At 44.5% G+C, this 19,046-nt stretch overlaps 1 protein-coding gene across 2 annotated transcripts in view; it reads right to left on the bottom strand.

Moving 5' to 3' along the window:
* Nucleotides 1-19,046, bottom strand: part of LOC147435247 (SH3 domain-containing protein) — a 113,480-nt gene that overhangs the window by 84,685 nt on the left and 9,749 nt on the right. For both annotated transcript variants that reach the window (XM_086488335.1, XM_086488334.1), the window contains 3 exons: nt 2,900-2,959; nt 2,728-2,820; nt 2,272-2,500 (listed from right to left, as the gene is read on the bottom strand). In XM_086488335.1, coding sequence (XP_086344461.1) covers nt 2,272-2,500; nt 2,728-2,820; nt 2,900-2,959 — 382 coding nt within the window. The remainder of the gene's footprint in view (nt 1-2,271; nt 2,501-2,727; nt 2,821-2,899; nt 2,960-19,046) is intronic.

Below are 19,046 nucleotides of genomic sequence, written 5' to 3' on the forward strand. Positions count from 1 at the left end.
ACACAAGCCATCATAAAATTAATAGGTCAGACCTCTATTCTATGTTATATGTTGTACTTGTTGCCCATATCAATGTAATTCTTGCATGTACATCATATGATCGATGCCTTTGAATGATTTCATGGAGCAGTATCTATTAATTGGCTTTCTTGAGTTCTATTTTGATAGATGTTGTTGAGGACAACTTCCCGTTTCTAACAGGGGGGTATATCACGCTCGGGTGTGGCGGCACACACTCTATACTGCATGTTGACGTGGCAACTTGATAATGTGGCAGCCTGTGACGAAGATGAGATGGCACTTCTTTACGTGCGGCACCATTGGAGACCCCACATGGGCTATCCTTTAAGCCATGTTGTTTTTGTAACTTCAATTGTTAGTAGCTGTGATTTTGAGTTACATTTGGGCTCTCAGGAGCTATAAGCATGTGACCAGGGACCAAGTACCCTCTTGCTAGGGGAGATGTAGCCAATTGGGCAGTTTCAAAAAACTAAGAGAAGGCTCTTTCTCATACAAAAAAAAGTATGTAGCTAGAGTGCTTGCTGTAAACAGATTACGTGAGTGGGCTCACACAGTAATTGTAAAACTAGTTGCTCATAATAATAAAGAAATACCACCAAGGCCACTCAAATTGGGTGCCTATCTTCCTCTCTATGATCTTGTGCAAAGATATTCTTCAGAGTTAAAGTTGCACGTAGATTCAAGCTCTCTATTTGTTGTGGTTTCCGTCAAGTTTCACACGAAAGGGGTGCAATATGTGAAAATGACATTCTGAAATGCATTCTCCATTCCTGACTAAGTCCAGACTCCCTGAAAACATTCCCAGCCATGTTCTCCGCACACAAGCAATGTGTTCCCTTGTGGAACCTTAGTTAAAATGCTTTTTTCCTTTTTACCAAGTTTTGAATAATGGCAATAGGGCTAAGTTACAGTTTAACTTGGCATGACATTTCAAGTTTTGATAAAAAAACGATTCTACTTTTGCAAGCCTTAATCAAGTTTGAGGCCTGGCTACTAATTTATACATGCAATGACCCCACCACGTGTGATATGGAGTAGCCACATACCTCGTCTTCTACTTACAATGGCGCAGACACAAAGTTTTAAGCACTCCCATTCCTAATCCCTTTCCACATGCAGCGGGAACCGATAGGGACGTGATGCATAATAAAATCACTACACTCAAAAGCACGAGAGAGAGAGAGAGAGAGAGAGAGAGAGAGAGAGAGAGAGAGAGAATGACTTTATTGGCATCCTCTAAAACCCGAACTCGGCCCACGAGACTATCAATGTACAACTGTGAGATCTCCGATGTCATCCCAAAAAAGGGATAAAGTGAATGAAAAATTTAAAACGCAAACCCGCCCTATCGATGTAGTGACTGAGTGCAGTATACAACAACCATTAAGAGGACGATATGGGGCACTGTCGTGGGGGATGGAGTGTTAATTAAAAGGAAATTGTGAGCGGTGTGCCACAATGAGGGGCCTAGTCCACAAATGAAGTCCATATCTTTTCTAACTAAACCCAGCATCATGAGTTACGATACAAACTATCTAAATGTTGCGAGGTCTTTTTATGGCTTTGAAGAAAACGTAGATTATTCTGGTAGCTTCACAAAGTTGAGGTTTAATGGCCCGCCATTGTAAGGAGCACAAGTGTTGCAATGTCTTGTAAACGAATATGTGGAGGTTTATCACCTCTTATCTAAGCACAGAATGCTTCAGACATTTTGTTTACTTTTGTGCGGTCTCCTATCTAATTACGAGATAAGCAAAAATCCATATGGCCTTCGTACCCAGATATTCATGAACTTATTCTCACAGCCGAGTGGGTAGTTTCACAATAAGCCCAATCACACTGCATGTTTGGGTACTAGCATGGAAGAGCAAATCTGCATTAGCAGCCTCCCTGCAGATGCAGATAGCCTCCTTATGCTATAATGGGGCAACCTATGAAAAGTTCAAAACTGCCAAAGGGCTCCCCTCCCTTCTAAGCTTTAGAGACAGTTCATTGACGTAATGTGATAGCTCAGTATCAACATGTTCCAGGTCTTGTTCTGTGCACCAATTTTAATTTAATAATTACACAAACAAGACAACAAGGCGTAACTGAGAGAGTGCTTTTCAACTTTGGTAGCACACATGACAGCTTGCAACTCTTCCCACATTATGTTTTTAGGTTAATCAGTATATGCAATTGATCTGTAAGACTAAGTTTGAAACATAACCATGATGTGTTTGTAAAGAGGGGGGGGGGGGGGGAAAGCACCTTCAACATCGACATTTGCAGCCTCTTTTGACAGCTGCTCTATGATACGAGGCACGACATCCGCTCTTGTTACTCCTCCACTTGCGTTAAGATCAGCAAGTGCATCCCAATTAGGAGTAGAAATCCCACCACCTGGTGTTACACCTTGACCTCCACTATCGGAGAGAATGCGAGCGAGATAATAATAAACATAACGCAAAACCTGTCTGTCTTCAGACTGCTGGTGTAGCTGCACGATCATAACAACCCACTTTACAGTCATGCAGTAATTTAGTCAAGCACGATTGAAGCTTAAAGCATGTGCGAGGAAGTTATTATTTCAAAAGATGTGTTATTCTTTTCCGACAAGACAACCAGTGGTTCTATCAGGAAAAAGCAGTAGGTCCCACATCCGTGACTTTTGAGTTTGTTACTAAGCCACCCTTTTAATCAGTGAAATATTTGAGACAACATTACCATCAATAAAGAAGGGGCCAGAGATGGATCTACAGAATTGTAAACAGCCAACTTGGGAAAAATTTGATGCACCAGCTGGGTCGATGAGCTTTTCTGCAGAAAAGAAAGAGTGGTGATGCCTTCTAACATAAAAGTACTGCAAATTTATGTGACTCAACTTTCTGATAAAAACCTGATCAGCTGCAGCTGCCAGCTCGTGCAAGCTTCTTGCAAGCTGGGAATAAGAAACTGGCTGCAATGTCTCAAAAAGAACAGTAAGCACACTGAAGACCATTTAAAGAAAGAAAGAAACAGTTATCCATGTGAGCATACCCATAAAAATGTTTCAAACTAACATAAAGTGGTACAACCTCTCCTAGATGTGCTTCAGATAGCCCATCCTAAATGTACTTTCATTTAAGCTGCACAAAAAAGCTAGTTAACTAAGGGCTCAGCATTGGTACAAATGACTTGCACCTTTTGAAACAGAAACAGCTCTATGTAAACTCATAATCACATGGAAATTACCATGCTGGGATGATACATTCTAGGGGAGTTGATTAAGTTTTAGTCGTCACATACCAAAAACATAAGATGATACGTAAAATGCGTTATTAATAGATGGTCTCACAAGGATGAGAGCTAAATCAAGACCCAGACCAGCACGATTCATAAAAATGCGTTACTAATAGATGGCCTCACAGGGATGAGAGCTAAACCAAGACCCGGACCAGCATGATTCACGAGACTATATGGACAAGCTATAGCGCAATGGCACTTGGACGGTGGTTCCTCAGCCTAATAAGTGGAAAGCTATTGGGACTGGATGGATCTTCAAGACGACGTACAAAGCTGACAGTTCCATTGCGAAGCACAAGGCAAGACTTGAGGCTAAGGGCTCCTGTTGCTAAATAAGCTATTTTCTTATGTTTCTGAGAACTTCAATATATTGAAATTAGGATTAATTGATTTGCTCAGACACCCGGGAGGGATATAGTATATGTCACAAAATGGTGACAAGCCACTACTGTACCAAACCGGAGAGGTGAAGAGTCGACTCGGAGCAGAACCCCAATGTCGAGACCTGCGATTGTCATGTGTACAGCTAACTCTAGATTCATGTGGACAAGCTAACTCCTACTTCTAGGGTTTAGGACAGCCTAGGAAGTGTTCTAGTGTAACAAACTTGAACACCCCAAGTCTAGATTCTGTCACGACACAAAAGAGATTCACTTCAAAACACTTCACAATTCACTAGTCGACACGGCCCGGCGTAGTTCCGTGCCAAGAGAGATTGGCCCCAAAGATTGGCGCCCCTTTCGGTATTTCTTTTTATATTAATCTTCGAGCAAAGTACAACTCCCGCGGGTGCTCGCTCTCAGACTCTACGTCCAGATGCTCTGAGAAGTGAGACCCTTGGGTCACTTATAAACATTACAAGGGATGCTAAAAACAAGCCCCAAAAGCGTTAAACTCAAGCAATTGGTTCCAAAAGCTTCAATCTCAAAATCTGCCAACAAAAAGCAGCAGCGCAATTTGCGGAATTCCGTACAACTGCCACGTCAGCATGTGAACGCAAAAAGTGGGCGTCCGTACAAAGTCACGTCAACAGATCCGTACGATGTCCACCTCAATAGCTAGCTATCCGTGGTTCATGCCACATCATCAGTTTGTGACATACCACCCTCTTGAAAAAATGGTAATCGCCCTCGATTACGCCTGCAAAACAGACAGAGGCCAAAAACCAACTCAGTAGACATTGACTCTAAGTACCGACGCACTAGACACGACACATCTAGCACTTGTACAAAGACGACAGTCACATCACTGCACATGACATCACAAAACATCACATGACAAATCAATCACAGAAAAATTTATTCCAAATCTCAGACCATGATTGCCAGCAACGTATTTAGTAACCGCATCTAGATCCATCCCGGACATCACTAATGCCGGATTAACTAATCCTTATTGCTATCATGTCTATAGAGATTTATGAGACCGAAATGCTGCATTCATTTCGTCTTTCAATTCCTGCACTCAAACAAGTCACATGAGAGAGTACAAATCATTCATATTCAATTTTGAGAATTCCATTTCGGGCAATCTGTGACAAAGGAGTGGAGTGACTCCCCTCTTGTGCAATCTCTCTGCAACAGATTCAACCTTGCTGATCTGTAGGATCTATCATAGTAGACATAGCTAAACCGAAAGCTTCAAGGTAAAGTCTCAAAATCTGAGGAGTATCTACTAAGTCCTCCTCCTCCATCCACTTCGCATCTAATGCCGGATAATTCTTGAATTTAACTAAGAACCGCCGAATCACTTTACTTTTCATCTTTCTTTCCATGTGTGCCAAAATCTGTTCAGGAACGAGTATCTCCTCGCTCTCTTCCACTTCGGGTTGCTCATGAGGCTCCCCATCAACTGGTACCTCATCTTCAAAAGGTTTCAAGAGACTTTTCTGTCCTCCTCGCTCGTGTCGGAAGAGGAAGAGCTAGAAGAACTGTTAGAAGAAGAGGAAGAAGAAATGGGTAGTCCTTCAAAACGCACACACTTTTTCTGTTTTCGTGCATATGCAAAAGAAGATTGACGGCCCAAGTAACCGGGTAGTCAGTCCCCTTCTTGCCCTTCTTCAATTGCTTCTTCGATGGCTTCTTCGTGTCCAGAAGCTGACAGATTTGCGTCCAGACCACATCATGGAGTTCTTCTTCAATGAACATCCTCAGAGTAAGAGGCTTCTTGATTGGCGGTTTGATTGGTAGCTCGAGGGCTTTCTGCCTCTGGGTATGCACTTCAACCATCGATTGTCGGGTCAAAAAATTTGCATACTGGGGATCCTTAGCAAATTGAAGCATCTGCTTTGTGCACTCGTCAACATGTTGTCGACGTTGCATCTCCATAAGTTTGTACTGTGTGCGCCGGGGTGGCCCGTACTCAGTCTCTACTAAGTCGCTTGAATTTTCCGTATTGCCTCCTCCCGACCATAGTTGCCACGGAGTTTCAAAACGTTTCGTTTGAAACGAGTTTTAGAAATTTCGAAACGGTTTCGTCCGAGAAAGAAACGCCAAAACCTCTATTTCATGCAAACTAAAGAAATGTACGTAAGTTTAAGTGGTATAAGCTGAGATCTTGGACATGAAAAAGAGGAAGAATAGAACTAACTTTCATCATTAGAAGCAAAACAAAAGCTACATTCACAACATTGAGGATTTCATGACATAAAAAAATCAACGCTGCAGCCTGACGTGCAAAAACTTACGAGCTTTGACTTTACCTTTGAAACGGCCAAACTCATATAGAAACGTTTCGTACATTTCAGGAGTGAAGAAACGTGTTTCTTGGCAACACTACTCCCGCCTCAGCAGTGGCAGAAGAGGTCGACTAATACTTTTCAGAATCCATAGTTGCCGTGAGAAGAAGGATCGGATTTCCAAGTAGAAGAGAAATCGGTCGTGCTCTGATACCACTGTAGATACCACTGTAACAAACTTGGACACCCCAAGTCTAGATTCTGTCGCGACACAAAAGAGATTCACTTCAAAACCCTTCACAATTCAAGAGTCGACACAGCCCGGTGGAGTTCCGTGCAAGAGAGACTAGCCCCAAAGACTGGCGCCACTTTCGATATTTCTTTTTAAATTAATCTTCGGGCAAAGTACGACTCCCGCGGGTGCTCACTCTCAGACTCTGCGTCCAGATGCTCTAAGAAGTGAGGCCCTTGCGTCACTTATAAACATTACAGGGGATGCTCAAAACAGAGTCCCAAAAGCGTTAAACTCAAAATCTTCTGTCTCAAAATCTACCAGCAAAAAGCAGCAACGCAATTTGCGGAATTTTCGTACAGCTTCCACGTCGGCATGTCAACGCAAAAAGCGGGTGTCCGTACAATGCCACGTCAGCAAATCCGTACGTTGTCCACATCAATAGTCTGTACGGTCTGAAACATGCCCGTGGAGCGGTGGGCTTTGACTTTCACCCAAGATTCTTTACTTTAGACACACACACACACAGCGTGCAAAGGAAACCTACGACGGGAATTAACACTTAAGCACACACACGGCTCGGAAGCTAGAATTCCCCGAGCAGACACCGACAACCTGTAGGCCCCAAAATTGGCGCCCCTTTCAATTTCTTTTAATACTTTGAGAGAGTAAATTACAAAGTAGAGTCCTGAGAATCCTTTACCTGTATCCCGCTAGATACCACTTGTTTTGGCCAAATTTCGGCAACATAACAACCCCAAAACTTGCGCGAAACCAATTTCCCTGCTGGAACGCACTTCCACTGGCACAAACCCTCTCATTCCTACCCGAAAACAGTAAATTCAGCATGCCGTCTTTACTGGTTTTTGCCCTGTTTTCAGCCCTAAACAGTCCCTGAATTGTCCTCTTTCAGTGGGGCACTGTTCCCAATGGTCCTCGCGTCCGTATGGCTGAAAAACAATCAAATTACAGCGCATACGCAGTGCTGAAAACGCACCTGTACGGTGAGGTTATGACCCTCACCGGTGCCTGCTTTGGAGTAGCAATTAGCTACCCTGTTCCTGCTCAAGGAGGCTCTTGCCTCAGCACAAAAGCATGAAACCACATAGTTGTACATCAGTCAAATGAAGAGCCCTCTTGTGGGGCATCACATAACTGCACGTAGGGGGGAGAGAGAGCAGTGTGTAGTGTGCAGGGCATCACTCCTAGCACCACACTGACATAGAGCGGAAAGAAAGCACTCCATAGCTCTTAACCTGTGATGACAGGAAGCTTGCAAATGTGTCAGGTGCAGCGGAATGATTGTTTGCGCTTTGCTCAAGATGAGTGTTCCGAACTGTGCTCAAGGTTCCTTTTGTTCTTATGGAAGGTAGAGCCTTCCGTCCTTAATGAGAGAATTCTATGATCACAAACAAAGTGAATGGACATTGTGCGTGCAAGCGTATGAGACTGAGAGATAGAGAGATACGCCACCAGACACGTTGTAAAACCCTCCTCCGAAGGCCCCACTCTCGTCGGCGAGAGTGGTCTACTTATGATTACACAATCTCGTACAAATGGTATGCATGGGACTGATGCAAGTCTAGGCTATGTCGAAGATGACGACGAAGATGACGAAGTCGACCTAAGGGCTAAAATCTGCAATCTTTCTACTGCTGTCCAAAAACGCTATGGGCTGAAATCTGCAACTCTTGTATCTGCTGAATTCTCACTCTATGTCGATGACAATGTCAATGACAACGATGCGATGACGACGCGCTGAAAACGCAGATGCTAAAAACTGTAAACCTTGCGGAAACTGATTGTGCGACGAGGAACTGCTGCGTTGTCTGGGCTGAAACTGTAAACCTTGCGGAAACTGACCGTGCGACGAGGAACTATTGCGGGAAGGTGAGATCTGCGAGGTTCAGGACTTGATCTGCGATGTCTAACTGCTGAAAACTGAAAACGCTAATGGTACTTGAGTTTCCGTCGCGATGATCTGCAAAAACGTTGAGGTTGTACTGCAAATCAAAAACGCTAGGGACTGAAATTGGTCTTTCTGTCGCCGTGGTTCTGCAAATGCAAAAACACTAGGCTGATCTGCTGTGTAGCGATGGCGCCGGGGCTGATCTGTTGTGCACCAACACGCCAGGGCTGATCTGATCCCAAAACACTAGCTCTAGGCTTCTGCTCCAAAAACGCTAGGTCTCTTGGGGGGTTCTGCTGAGAAGTTGTCTGTTGAGCGTGGAGCTCCTACTGCCTCTTCTGCCATTGAGTGCTAACTTGGGTTTGCTTATATACAAACTTAGCAAAATTGCCCTACCTACTTTTGTTGGAAAGTCACTTAAAAATAATAAGTGAAAAATACCAAAAATAGGCTAAATGCACTGGAAAATTCCCCTAACTGAATCTGATGGATTCTGAAGGGAATACTGATGATCATGCTGTGTGCAACCAGAGGATATGCATCTACACTAAGTGATTGGGCATGCACGGTCTACGAATAGACTCACAAAAGTGCCAGATCTCTTCTAATCTAGACTGATTGGACTGACTGAACCTTGTAGCTTGTCCACAGACACATAGGGTTGGATGTGTCACGTGACATCCCCTCCTTTTCAAAGTGAGGTACTGGTACCGAACTGTATGGCATCGAGGGAGATCGCCAATAGCATCCAGAATCCTGGAAGGGACTCTTCGTCGGCCCACTCTGATGTATGGGTCGTGCGGTACTTGAAGTTCATAAAGGTCTATAACGCTTGCTTCTTTGGGCCACGCCGAAAGCGACACAAAGTCTTTTGTGGCTCCTTCAATGCTTCAACTTCGTCTAGAGACCTATTTCTTTCTTCTTCAAGAATCTCCATGGCTGAAAATTCCTGAAACCATTTCCAACACAAAACCATAAACATATAACTATTCCATGTAAAGTGACTGGAAAAAATCTTGTCTTCCTCAAAGACTGTGCATGCATTGTAAATGAACCAATAGACGGAATGCCAAACCGTTCACCACATACACGCAAACAATGAGATCGAATCTTTCTCTTATGATCTAGAGCAATCAACTGTGGCAATTCACAACGGAAATGCCGATGCTTGGTGCTCATACTTCATGTGCTCTTTCTACGAATGTGTCATGCCAAGGAAGAGACATGGAATGTGACTTCCTTACATACATACTTTTTAGCTTTTCATGAACATTCTGCATACATTCGTGCTCCTCCATGAGAGAAACGTGCTCAACATACAATACGTCATGCCTAGGAAAAGGGATCACATAAAGATGCTGATTAAAATACAGGAAACAATCACGAATGAAACACTTGAACAATGCATGCGTATCAATCATGCGAACACATAATACTTCCTCTGATGGTTCTTTGGACCTAGGCTCGAGAGCCAAGATCGGTTCTTCGTGATTGATCGAATCTACAACGAGGTTAGCTTCGCTAGAAAAAGCATCCACTAACACATCATCCTTGTGAACAATCACATCATCTTCATGCAACTCATCATGCTTGTGAGAAATCACATCTTGATCATGCAAATCATCATGTTTGTCACTGTCACCCAAATCATCATGCTCATCATTATCATTCAAATCATCATGCTTCTCATAATCATGCAAATCCTTGTCAAGCAAATCATCATCATGCTTCACTTCACACAATCATGCAAATCCTGTGTGTCATGCTTGGGAGAAGAAGAGACTGAGAGAGTCTACGTCTCCTGAATCTCTTGCATCTGTGTGGGCACGGGATACAAGAGTCGCAAGAACTCTTGCATGTGTCCTTCACGCCGTTCTTGTCTTGCCTTTCTTTTGGCTTCTCTTTCTGCTTTTTCTTCTGCGTGTCTGCGTTTCATTTCTGCCATTCTTTCTGCATCTCTTGCTTCTCGTTCTAAATTCTCTTTCAGAAACAATTGCTCCAAAGCCTCCATAGGAGTTAGTGCAATCCTTGTCATAGATGGGAAAGGGAGAGGGTAAGAAAAACCTCTTGGTAGGGAAAATTCTTCTTCGCCTCTCTCATGCTCATCACCTCCCAGCGAAGTATCCATTCCGCTTGGAGTGATGATCATTCTGCAATCGTGGATTCTTGTGGTTTCTTGTGGGTTCTTAAGTTCACGAGGAACTTGGGTTCTTAAGGGTCTTGGGTTCTTGGGTTCTTGAGGATCTTGAGGTTCTTGAGGTTCTCGAGGTTTTCTTTCGCTTGCAAACCGCGTTTGAGAAGGATCTTCTCTTCACCCCAGTTCTACTCCTTCCTGCGGGCGCACCCCTTAGCGGCCTTGCGCTCACACCAAGGTTGCTTTTTCCCACCTCACGTCGATTGGCCGGCCGCTAAGTGCACGGTCCGCTCTCAATGAGTGAAAAGAGACACAAGGAGAGGCTGGACAAGCCCTTCTTTCTTGGGATTCCTGTCACTCTTCAAAAAACACGATTAGGAATCGACACGCCCAAGCGAACTTGGGTTCATGCGACCTCAACAAGCAAAAAAATTCTTGTGGTTCTAGTGGTTCTTTCCTTGAGTGATACAGAACACTGCCAAAGCTCTGATACCAATGTCAGGTTGAACGGAATGATTGTTTGCGCTTTGCTCAAGATGAGTGTTCCGAATTGTGCTCAAGGTTCCTTTTGTTCTTATGGAAGGTAGAGCCTTTTGTCCTTAATGAGAGAATGCTATGATCACAAACAAAGTGAATGGACACTGTGCGTGCAAGTGCATGAGACTGAGAGATAGAGAGAGAAGAGAGATACGACACCAGAGACGACGTAAAACCCTCCTCCGAAGGCCCCACTCTCGTCGGCAAGAGTGGTCTATTTATGATTACACAATCTGGTACAAATGGTATGCATGAGACTGATGCAAGTCTAGGCTATGTCGAAGATGACGACGGAGATGACGAAGTCGACCTAAGGGCTGAAATCTGCAATCTTTCTACTGCTGTCCAAAAACGCTATGGGCTGAAATCTGCAAATCTTGTATCTGCTGAATTCTCACTCTATGTCGATGACGATGTCAATGACGACGATGCGACAACGATGCGCTGAAAACGCAGATGCTGAAATCTGTGTTTTCTGGGCTGAAACTGTAAACCTTGCGGAAACTGACCGTGCGGCGAGGAACTGTTGCGGGAAGGTGAGATCTGCGAGGTTCGGGACTTGATCTGCGATGTCTAACTGCTGAAAACTGAAAACGCTAATGGTACTTGAGTTTCCGTCGCGATGATCTGCAAAAACGCTGAGGTTGTACTGCAAATCAAAAACGCTAGGGACTGAAATTGGTCTTTCTGTCGCCGTGGTTCTGCAAATGCAAAAATGCTAGGCTGATCTGTTGTGTAGCGATGGCGCCGGGGCTGATCTGCTGTGCACCAACACGCCAGGGCTGATTTGATCCCAAAACGCTAGCTTTAGGCTTTTGCTCCAAAAACGCTAGGTCTCCTGGGGGGTTCTGCTGAGAAGTTGCCTCTTGAGTGTGGAGCTCCTGCTGCCTCTTCTACCACTGAGTGCTAACTTGGGTTTGCTTATATACAAACTTAGCAAAATTGCCCTACCTACTTTTGTTGGAAAGTAGCTTAAAAATAATAAGTGAAAAATACCAAAAATAGGGAAAATAGGCTAAATGCACTGGAAAATTCCCCTAACTGAATCTGATGGATTCTGAAGAGAATATTGATGATCATGCTGTGTGCAACAAGAGGATATGCATCTACACTAAGTGATTGGGCATGCATGGTCTACGAATAGACTCACAAAAGTGCCAGATCACTTCTAATCTAGACTGACTGGGCTGCTTGACCCCTGTTATGTTGTAGCTTGTCCACGGACACATAGGGTTGGATGTGTCATGTGACAAAATGAGCCTTCTCTCTCTAAATTCAGCGCCAATTTTTCTGTATGAGTCAACTTCACAAAATTGTGCCACTTGGCGCGAATACAAGCTTTATCCCGTTTCGGGTTTGCCGCCTAAAAATCTCCCAACGGGTTGCCCAATTGACTTCGCGGCAAAGTTGTAAAATGTTCCCCTTGTCATTCCGAAGGTAATGACGCGAACACATTTCACGGCCCAAAATAGCAGTTTCCTAATTTTTAGGAGATGCTTCCGTTGGGCTCCCATTGGTGATCTGACCGTCTATCCTCATTGGGACCGCATCCAAAAGTGCAATGTGGCCCAACTGTCGGATACTTTCTGTTGGTGATCCCACCTTCACTTTATGCCTTTATTGAGTTCACTTCCTAGTATCCACTAACTTGCTAAGCGCGATGGGGGGACCTACATGATCTTGCATTGAGCCTTGACATCCTCTTACTATACGAATTCCAGTGTCGATCAACTTCCCGTCTGCGGGTGAACTACCGTTCACATTGGCCATACAATGTCCGACCATTTGCAACTTCAAAAAGAGGGTCTCAAAAATAAAACAAAAATCATTGGAAAGAAACCAACAACTAAGGTTAGCAGTTGCCACGTCCTCGTGACATAGTTAGCAGTTGCCACGTCCTCGTGACACGGTCTCTGTCCGTACGTTGTCCACGTCAGCAGCCAGCTGTCCGAAGGGTCATGCCACGTCATTAGTTTGTGACATCTAGCACCCTTATGAGCTTGTACGCATGACGTGCATGTCCACACACTTTAGAGTAGGTGCATAGCCTCTGAGTGCACAACAAGAGCACAACCAGTGTCTGCTAGGTAGAGGCACTAGGGAGTGTTCCCATAGTCTAGCATTAGTACCAAGCCTAGGTAGTATCTGCATATGAAGCACCACTTATCAGTGGATTATTAACTCATTAGTAACAACGCATGATGCCAAACCCCATGTATGGTAGCATCGACATGCAACAAGGTTTTCAGAGCAACCAAGGCCAGTTTGGGGTGCCACAGGGTCATTTTGGCATGGCTGGTTTTTCTGGACAGCAGCCAGATATGGCACCTCTAACACAAAATGTCAATGGCCAAGATTGCCGATGATGCCTACTATAGTGCCCAGTTGCAGACAATTCGTTATGACAATTTGGGGACACTGGAAAAGCTGAAAGCTTACAAAGAAGGTGGTGCAACAGTAAAGTCTAGCACTTTCAGCAGCTTCGAGGATAAGGCAAAGGCTCTCACTTTCCTCCAACAATTTGATACAACTTATGCAGGAGGGAATTTTACAGAGGCCTCTAAGTTCAGGAAAGCTCCCACTTTCTTGAAGGACAATGCACTTACATGGTGGACGACATTGTTAATGCAAGGACAGGCACCCACCACATGGGTCTACTTTAAGCAAATGTTTGCATCTACTTGGCTTTCAAATGAATTTGAAGCCGACGTCATGACAGATTGGCACCAACTTACTTCGGCTACATGCAAGAGCTTGCTGGAGTACAATCGAAGGTTTTGTAAAGCGTTACTCTCAATGACCTCCTACAGATTTGTGACATTGACAGAGCAAATAGAAAAGTATTATTGTGGGCTACCTAGAGAGCTTCGCGATTATTGAACCAAGAACAGAGTGGCTACCCTCACCCAGCTCATGGAAGTTGCTATCACTAGTCTTGCCTTGTTGAAAGGAGAGGACAGTGGGTTTCCGAGAAGCAAGAAAGGAGGGCAGCAAAAGAAAACTTCAGCGAAGAAGCCCGTTGTGAAAACGACTCCTTAGGCGTCACACGGGTCAGAAAAGGCCACCAAAGATAAGGATTCAGTCGGGACTTCTGGAGAGCAAGCAAAGAAACAGAAAAGGAAGCCTTTTGTGTGCAAGTTGCTCGAGGAAAAGAAGGTCCTAATGGCTGAAAATAAATGCTTTACATGCGAGCAGCTTAGTCACTTAGCTACCAATTGTCCACAAAGGAAAAGACCAGCTAACTCAGATGATAAAAAAGACCAGAAAGGCAAGAAGCCTAAACCCACGGCAGGTTTGGTGCCAGACATGGTGGGTGACAGGCCCAGTACAGATGCCAATGAGTTATGCAGAGCATGGGGTTAAGTTAGAGATCAGACGGCACTCATCTTCTTTGATCCAGGTGCCAAAGCAAACTTTATCTTACCCGAGTTAGCTATGAAGCTGGGCATCTGAGCTGAAGAGATAGGGTACACAACAGAGGCAGGGTTGGCATGTCCTGGCTGCTCAGAGTGTGTTACTCTCATTATTGGAAAGTTGCGTCTACATATTCAGTCATATGTAGACATAGAAGAATTTTATATCATGCCATTGAAAGGGTGCGATGCGCTACTTGGAATTCCGGGGATGTTCAGAGTACATGGCGTGTTGGATGCCTTTGGCAAGACGATCACCCTTCAGCATAGGCGCAAAACTCATGTTTTGGATGTAAGCTCAAAGGAGAGTCTGTCCCTATTGTATCTGCTTCTGCTATCACTTCTATAATAAAGAATCATTTTTCTGTGTGTACATGATTTTTGCACGTGATGTCTCAGATAATGGACAGTCAAATTTATATGTGTTAAGTAAAAAAAGATCAACATTTTTGCAAAAGTTTAGTGACTGTTTTTTTGATTCATTACCGTCGCAATTGCCGCCAGAGAGACCTGAGGACCATCGGATAGATTTGGTGCCAAGGTGTAGCCCACCAAATAGGCCTCCCTACAGGGTTAGAGCGGCACAGCAGAAAGAGATTATGGGCCAGGTTGAGGAGTTATTAGAGAAGGGGCTGATTTAGCCTAGTTCTTCACCCTTTTGCTCCCCAGTGCTCCTAGTACAGAAAAAGGATGGCTCATGGCGCGTGTGTATTGATTACTGTGCATTGAACAAGAATACTATCAAGAATAGGTTTCTTATTCCTAGAATTAATGATATTCTCGATCGTTTAGAGGGTGCTGCAATTTTCAACAAGATAGACCTTAAGAGTGGGTACCATCAGATTCGTATAAGGCCAGAGGATGTGCACAAAACTGAATTTAGAACGACATTTGGTGAAGTTCAAGAACTATCCACCTATGGATACAAAGTGGATAGAAGAGTATGAATTGTCAGAGTCACCAAATGTATTGCAGCTTTACCTTGAAGCCTTTGGGTTACAACCTACTTATGCCCCAACGCAACGTGTGCAAAGGAGGGTAATGATAGGGCTAGCACATCAAATGTACATATGAATTATGTGTAATAGATGGAAATGACAAAAGTATGAAGGTCTCATCAAGTCATTTGTATCTATGTGTTACGACCTTTCTTGCGGATACATGCGATGATAAAAGAGTGCTAACAACACAAGATCATCAGTGGCGTGTATTTATGGTATGCAATCGAGGACGTTTGCGATTTCAAGCAAGGGTATGTCACGAGGATGTGGCAATTGTTAACTATGTCACGATGACGTGGCAATTGCTAACCTTACTTGTTGGTTTCTTTCCAATGATTTTTGTTTTATTTTTGAGACCCTCTTTTTGAAGTTGCAAATGGTCGAACATTGTATGGCCAATGTGAACGGTAGTTTCACCCACAGACAAGTTGGTCGGCACTAGAATTCGTACAGTAAGAGGATGTCTAGGCTCACTTTAAGATCATATAGGTCCCCCCGTCGCACTTAGCAAGTTGGTGGATACTAGGAAGTAAACTCAATAAAGTAGCATAGAGCAAAGGTGGGTCACCAAAAAAAAGTACCCGACAGGTGGGCCACATTGCATTTTTGGAAGCGGTCCCAATGGGGATAGATGGTCAGAAGACCAATGGGAGCCCAACGCAAGCATCTCCTAAAAATTAGGGAACTGCTATTTTGGGCCATTAAATGTGTTCGCGTCATTACCTTCAGAATGACAAGGGGAACATTTTAGAACTCTGCCGCGAAGTCAATTGGGCAACCAATCATGAGATTTTTAGGCGGCAACCCCGAAATGGGAAAATGCTTGTAATTGCCCCAAGTGGCACAAAATGGTGCACTTTCCTCTTGCAGAATAATGGGCACTGATTTTTATAGCTGGGAGGCTCATTTGCAGTCTTCTGTCTAACAGGTTAAGAGCTATGGAGTGCATGCTTTCCTCTCTATGTACAGTGTGGTGCTAGGAGTGATGACCTTCACACTACACGCTGCTCTCTCTCCCCCCTACGTGCAATTATGCGATGCCCCACAAGAGGGCTCTTCATTTGACTGATGTACAGCTGTGTGGTTTCATGCTTTTGTGCCGAGGCAAGAGCCTCCTTGAGCAAGAACGGGAGTAGCTAATTGCTACTCCAAAGCAGGCACCGGTGAAGGTCATAACCTCACCAAACAGGTGCGTTTTCAGCGTTGTGTAAGCGCTGTTTTTGGACTGTTTTGCAGCCACAATGACACCAAAAGCATTGAGAATTGTGCCCCACTATTAGATGACAGTTTGGGGGCTGTTTAGGGCTGAAAACAGATGAAAAACCAGTAAATACAGTGTGCTGAATTTACTGTTTTTGGGCAGGAATCATAGGGTTTATGCTTGTAGAAGCGAGTTCCAGCAAGGGAATTGGTTTCGGGCAAGTTTTAGGGCTGTTATGCTGCCGAAATTTTGCCAGAACAGGTGGTATCTAGCTGGATACAGTTAAAGGATTCCCAAGACTCTTCTTTGTAATTTACCCTCCTAAAGAATAAAGAATACCGAAAGGGGCGCCAATTTTGGGGCCTACAAGTTGTTGGCGTACGCTCAGAGCATTCTAGCTTTCGAGCCGTGTGTGGGCTTAAGTGTTAATTCTCATCGCAGGTTCCCTTTGCAAAGTACTCTCTCTCTCTCTCTCTCTCTCTCTCTCTCTCTCTCTCTCTCTCTGTGTGTCTACAGTAAAGTAAAAAATTTCGGGTGAAAGCCAAAGCCTACCGCCCCACGGGCCGGTTTCAATAGATGCTCCAATATACAAAGGATCCACAATATGCCAAATTTTTGACCTGGCACCCCATGGATGAAGTGCATACTCATTGACAGAAAGCCATTGAGTAACCCATAAAACTGGCCCTCAGGCAACCTCCAACTGTCACGTGACACATCCAACCCTATGTGTCCGTGGACAAGCTACAGCATGCAAGGGTTCAGTTCAGTCAAGTCAGTCTAGCATAGGAAGTGATATGGCATTTTTGTGAGTCTGTTCGCAGACCGTGCATGTCCAGACACTTAGAGTAAATGCATATCCTCTGGTTGCACACAGCATGATCATCAGTATTACCATCGCAATCCATCAGGAGCATTTTCCAATGCACAGAACCTATTTTCCCTATTTTTGACATTTTTCACTTATTATTTTAAGTGACTTTTGTTGCGAAACTGGATAGGGCAATTTGCATAAGGCAACATGGCAAAAGAGGCAGCAGGAGCACTTGCTCAACAGGCAACTTCTCAAGCAAGAACCAGAAAAGCCTTGCATTTTTCAGTAAGAAACCACCGTTTTCAGCCCCCTAAGACCAGCATTTTGGAGCCAACACTTCAGCGCTTTCATAGCTTGAAATCAGCGATTCCATAGCCAACAATCCAGCGTTTTTCAACAACACCACTTCAGCATTTTCCCAACCAGCCAGTCCAGCGTTTTTAAGACAGCAAATCAGCGTTTTTACCAGCAGCAGAACAGCGTTTTGTAGCAGCAAATCAGCGTTTTGCAACAGCAGCAGATTCAGCAACCTACTTCAGCGTTTTTTCTCAGCTTAAGGCAGCGTTTTCAGCAAGGCACTAAGCACACAAATCAGCCCCAACTTGGTGCGACATGAACCAACTCACAGCATTCAGTTTCCAGCCTTATCTTCGTCATCGTCGTCCGCACCGTTGACTTCGACATAGCAACACTTAGACTCATTGCATCAGCCCCTTGTCTCAGATTGTGCAATCAATAGCATAGACTCTCTCGATGGCCCTTGGAGGAGGGTTTCACAACTTTCTAGTGTCGTATTCTTCTCTCTCTGTCTCAAGGAAAGAACCACAAGAACCACATAAATTTCTTTTGCTTGTTGCAGTCGCACGTAACCCAAGTCCTCTTCGGCATGTCGATTGCTAATCGTGTTTTTGAAGAGTGACAGGAAACCCAAGCAAGAAGGGCTTGTCCAGCCTCCCCTTGTGCCTCTTTTCACTCGTTGAGAGCGAACCGTGCACTTAGCGGCCCGCCAATCGATGTGAGGTGGGAAAAAGCAACCTTGGTGTGAGCGCATGGCCGCCAAGGGGTGCGCTCATGGAAAAGAGCAGAACTCGGGTGAAGAGATGATCCTTCTCTAACATAGATTGCAAGCGAAAGAAGAACCTCAAGAACTCAAGAACTCAAGAACCCAAGAACCTCAAGACCCCCAGGAACCTCAAGACCCTTAAGCACCCAAGACCCACAAGAACACAAGTTCCTCGTGAACTTAAGAACCAAAGAGCACAGTGTATGGTCATCACCCGAAGCGGAATGGATACTTCGCATGGAGGTGATGGGTATGAGAGTAGCGAAGAAGAATCTCACCACCAAGGAGGTTTTTCGGACCCTCCTCCTTCCTCGTCTATGCCACGGTTTGCACCAAATCCTATGGAGGCTTTGGTCAAATCAATGATGGACATGATGGCACGACAAGAAGCGACTCGCGTTGCCTTGGAAAGCGAGCGCGATGAACAAAAAGAAAGAAAAGCAAAAAGAAAGGCGGCTATTGAGCAAACGCGCTTGGAAGCCGAAGACAGACGCGAGGTGCAGAGAGACCTACGCATACAAGAGTTGGTCCGACACGCTCTCACCTCGATGTCCGAGCCAGCCAAAGATGTTGGTAGTTCATTTAGCGACGCAAGCCGAGATTTGGACTCCAACAACCCCATCACAGAGAAGCTCACGTTCAGTAAGTATGATGGTAAGATGGATGCTACGGTTATTCATTCTTGGTTGCATCAATTTAATGCTTATTTTGCGACAACTAAGAAGACGGCAATAGCAAGGTTTTTACGGCAGCCATGTACCTTGCCGGTGATGCCATTAA

The sequence above is a fragment of the Adiantum capillus-veneris genome, chromosome 18 (assembly GCF_014529385.1).
Source record: "Adiantum capillus-veneris isolate H3 chromosome 18, ASM1452938v2, whole genome shotgun sequence".
In the NCBI taxonomy this organism is placed as follows: domain Eukaryota; kingdom Viridiplantae; phylum Streptophyta; class Polypodiopsida; order Polypodiales; family Pteridaceae; genus Adiantum; species Adiantum capillus-veneris.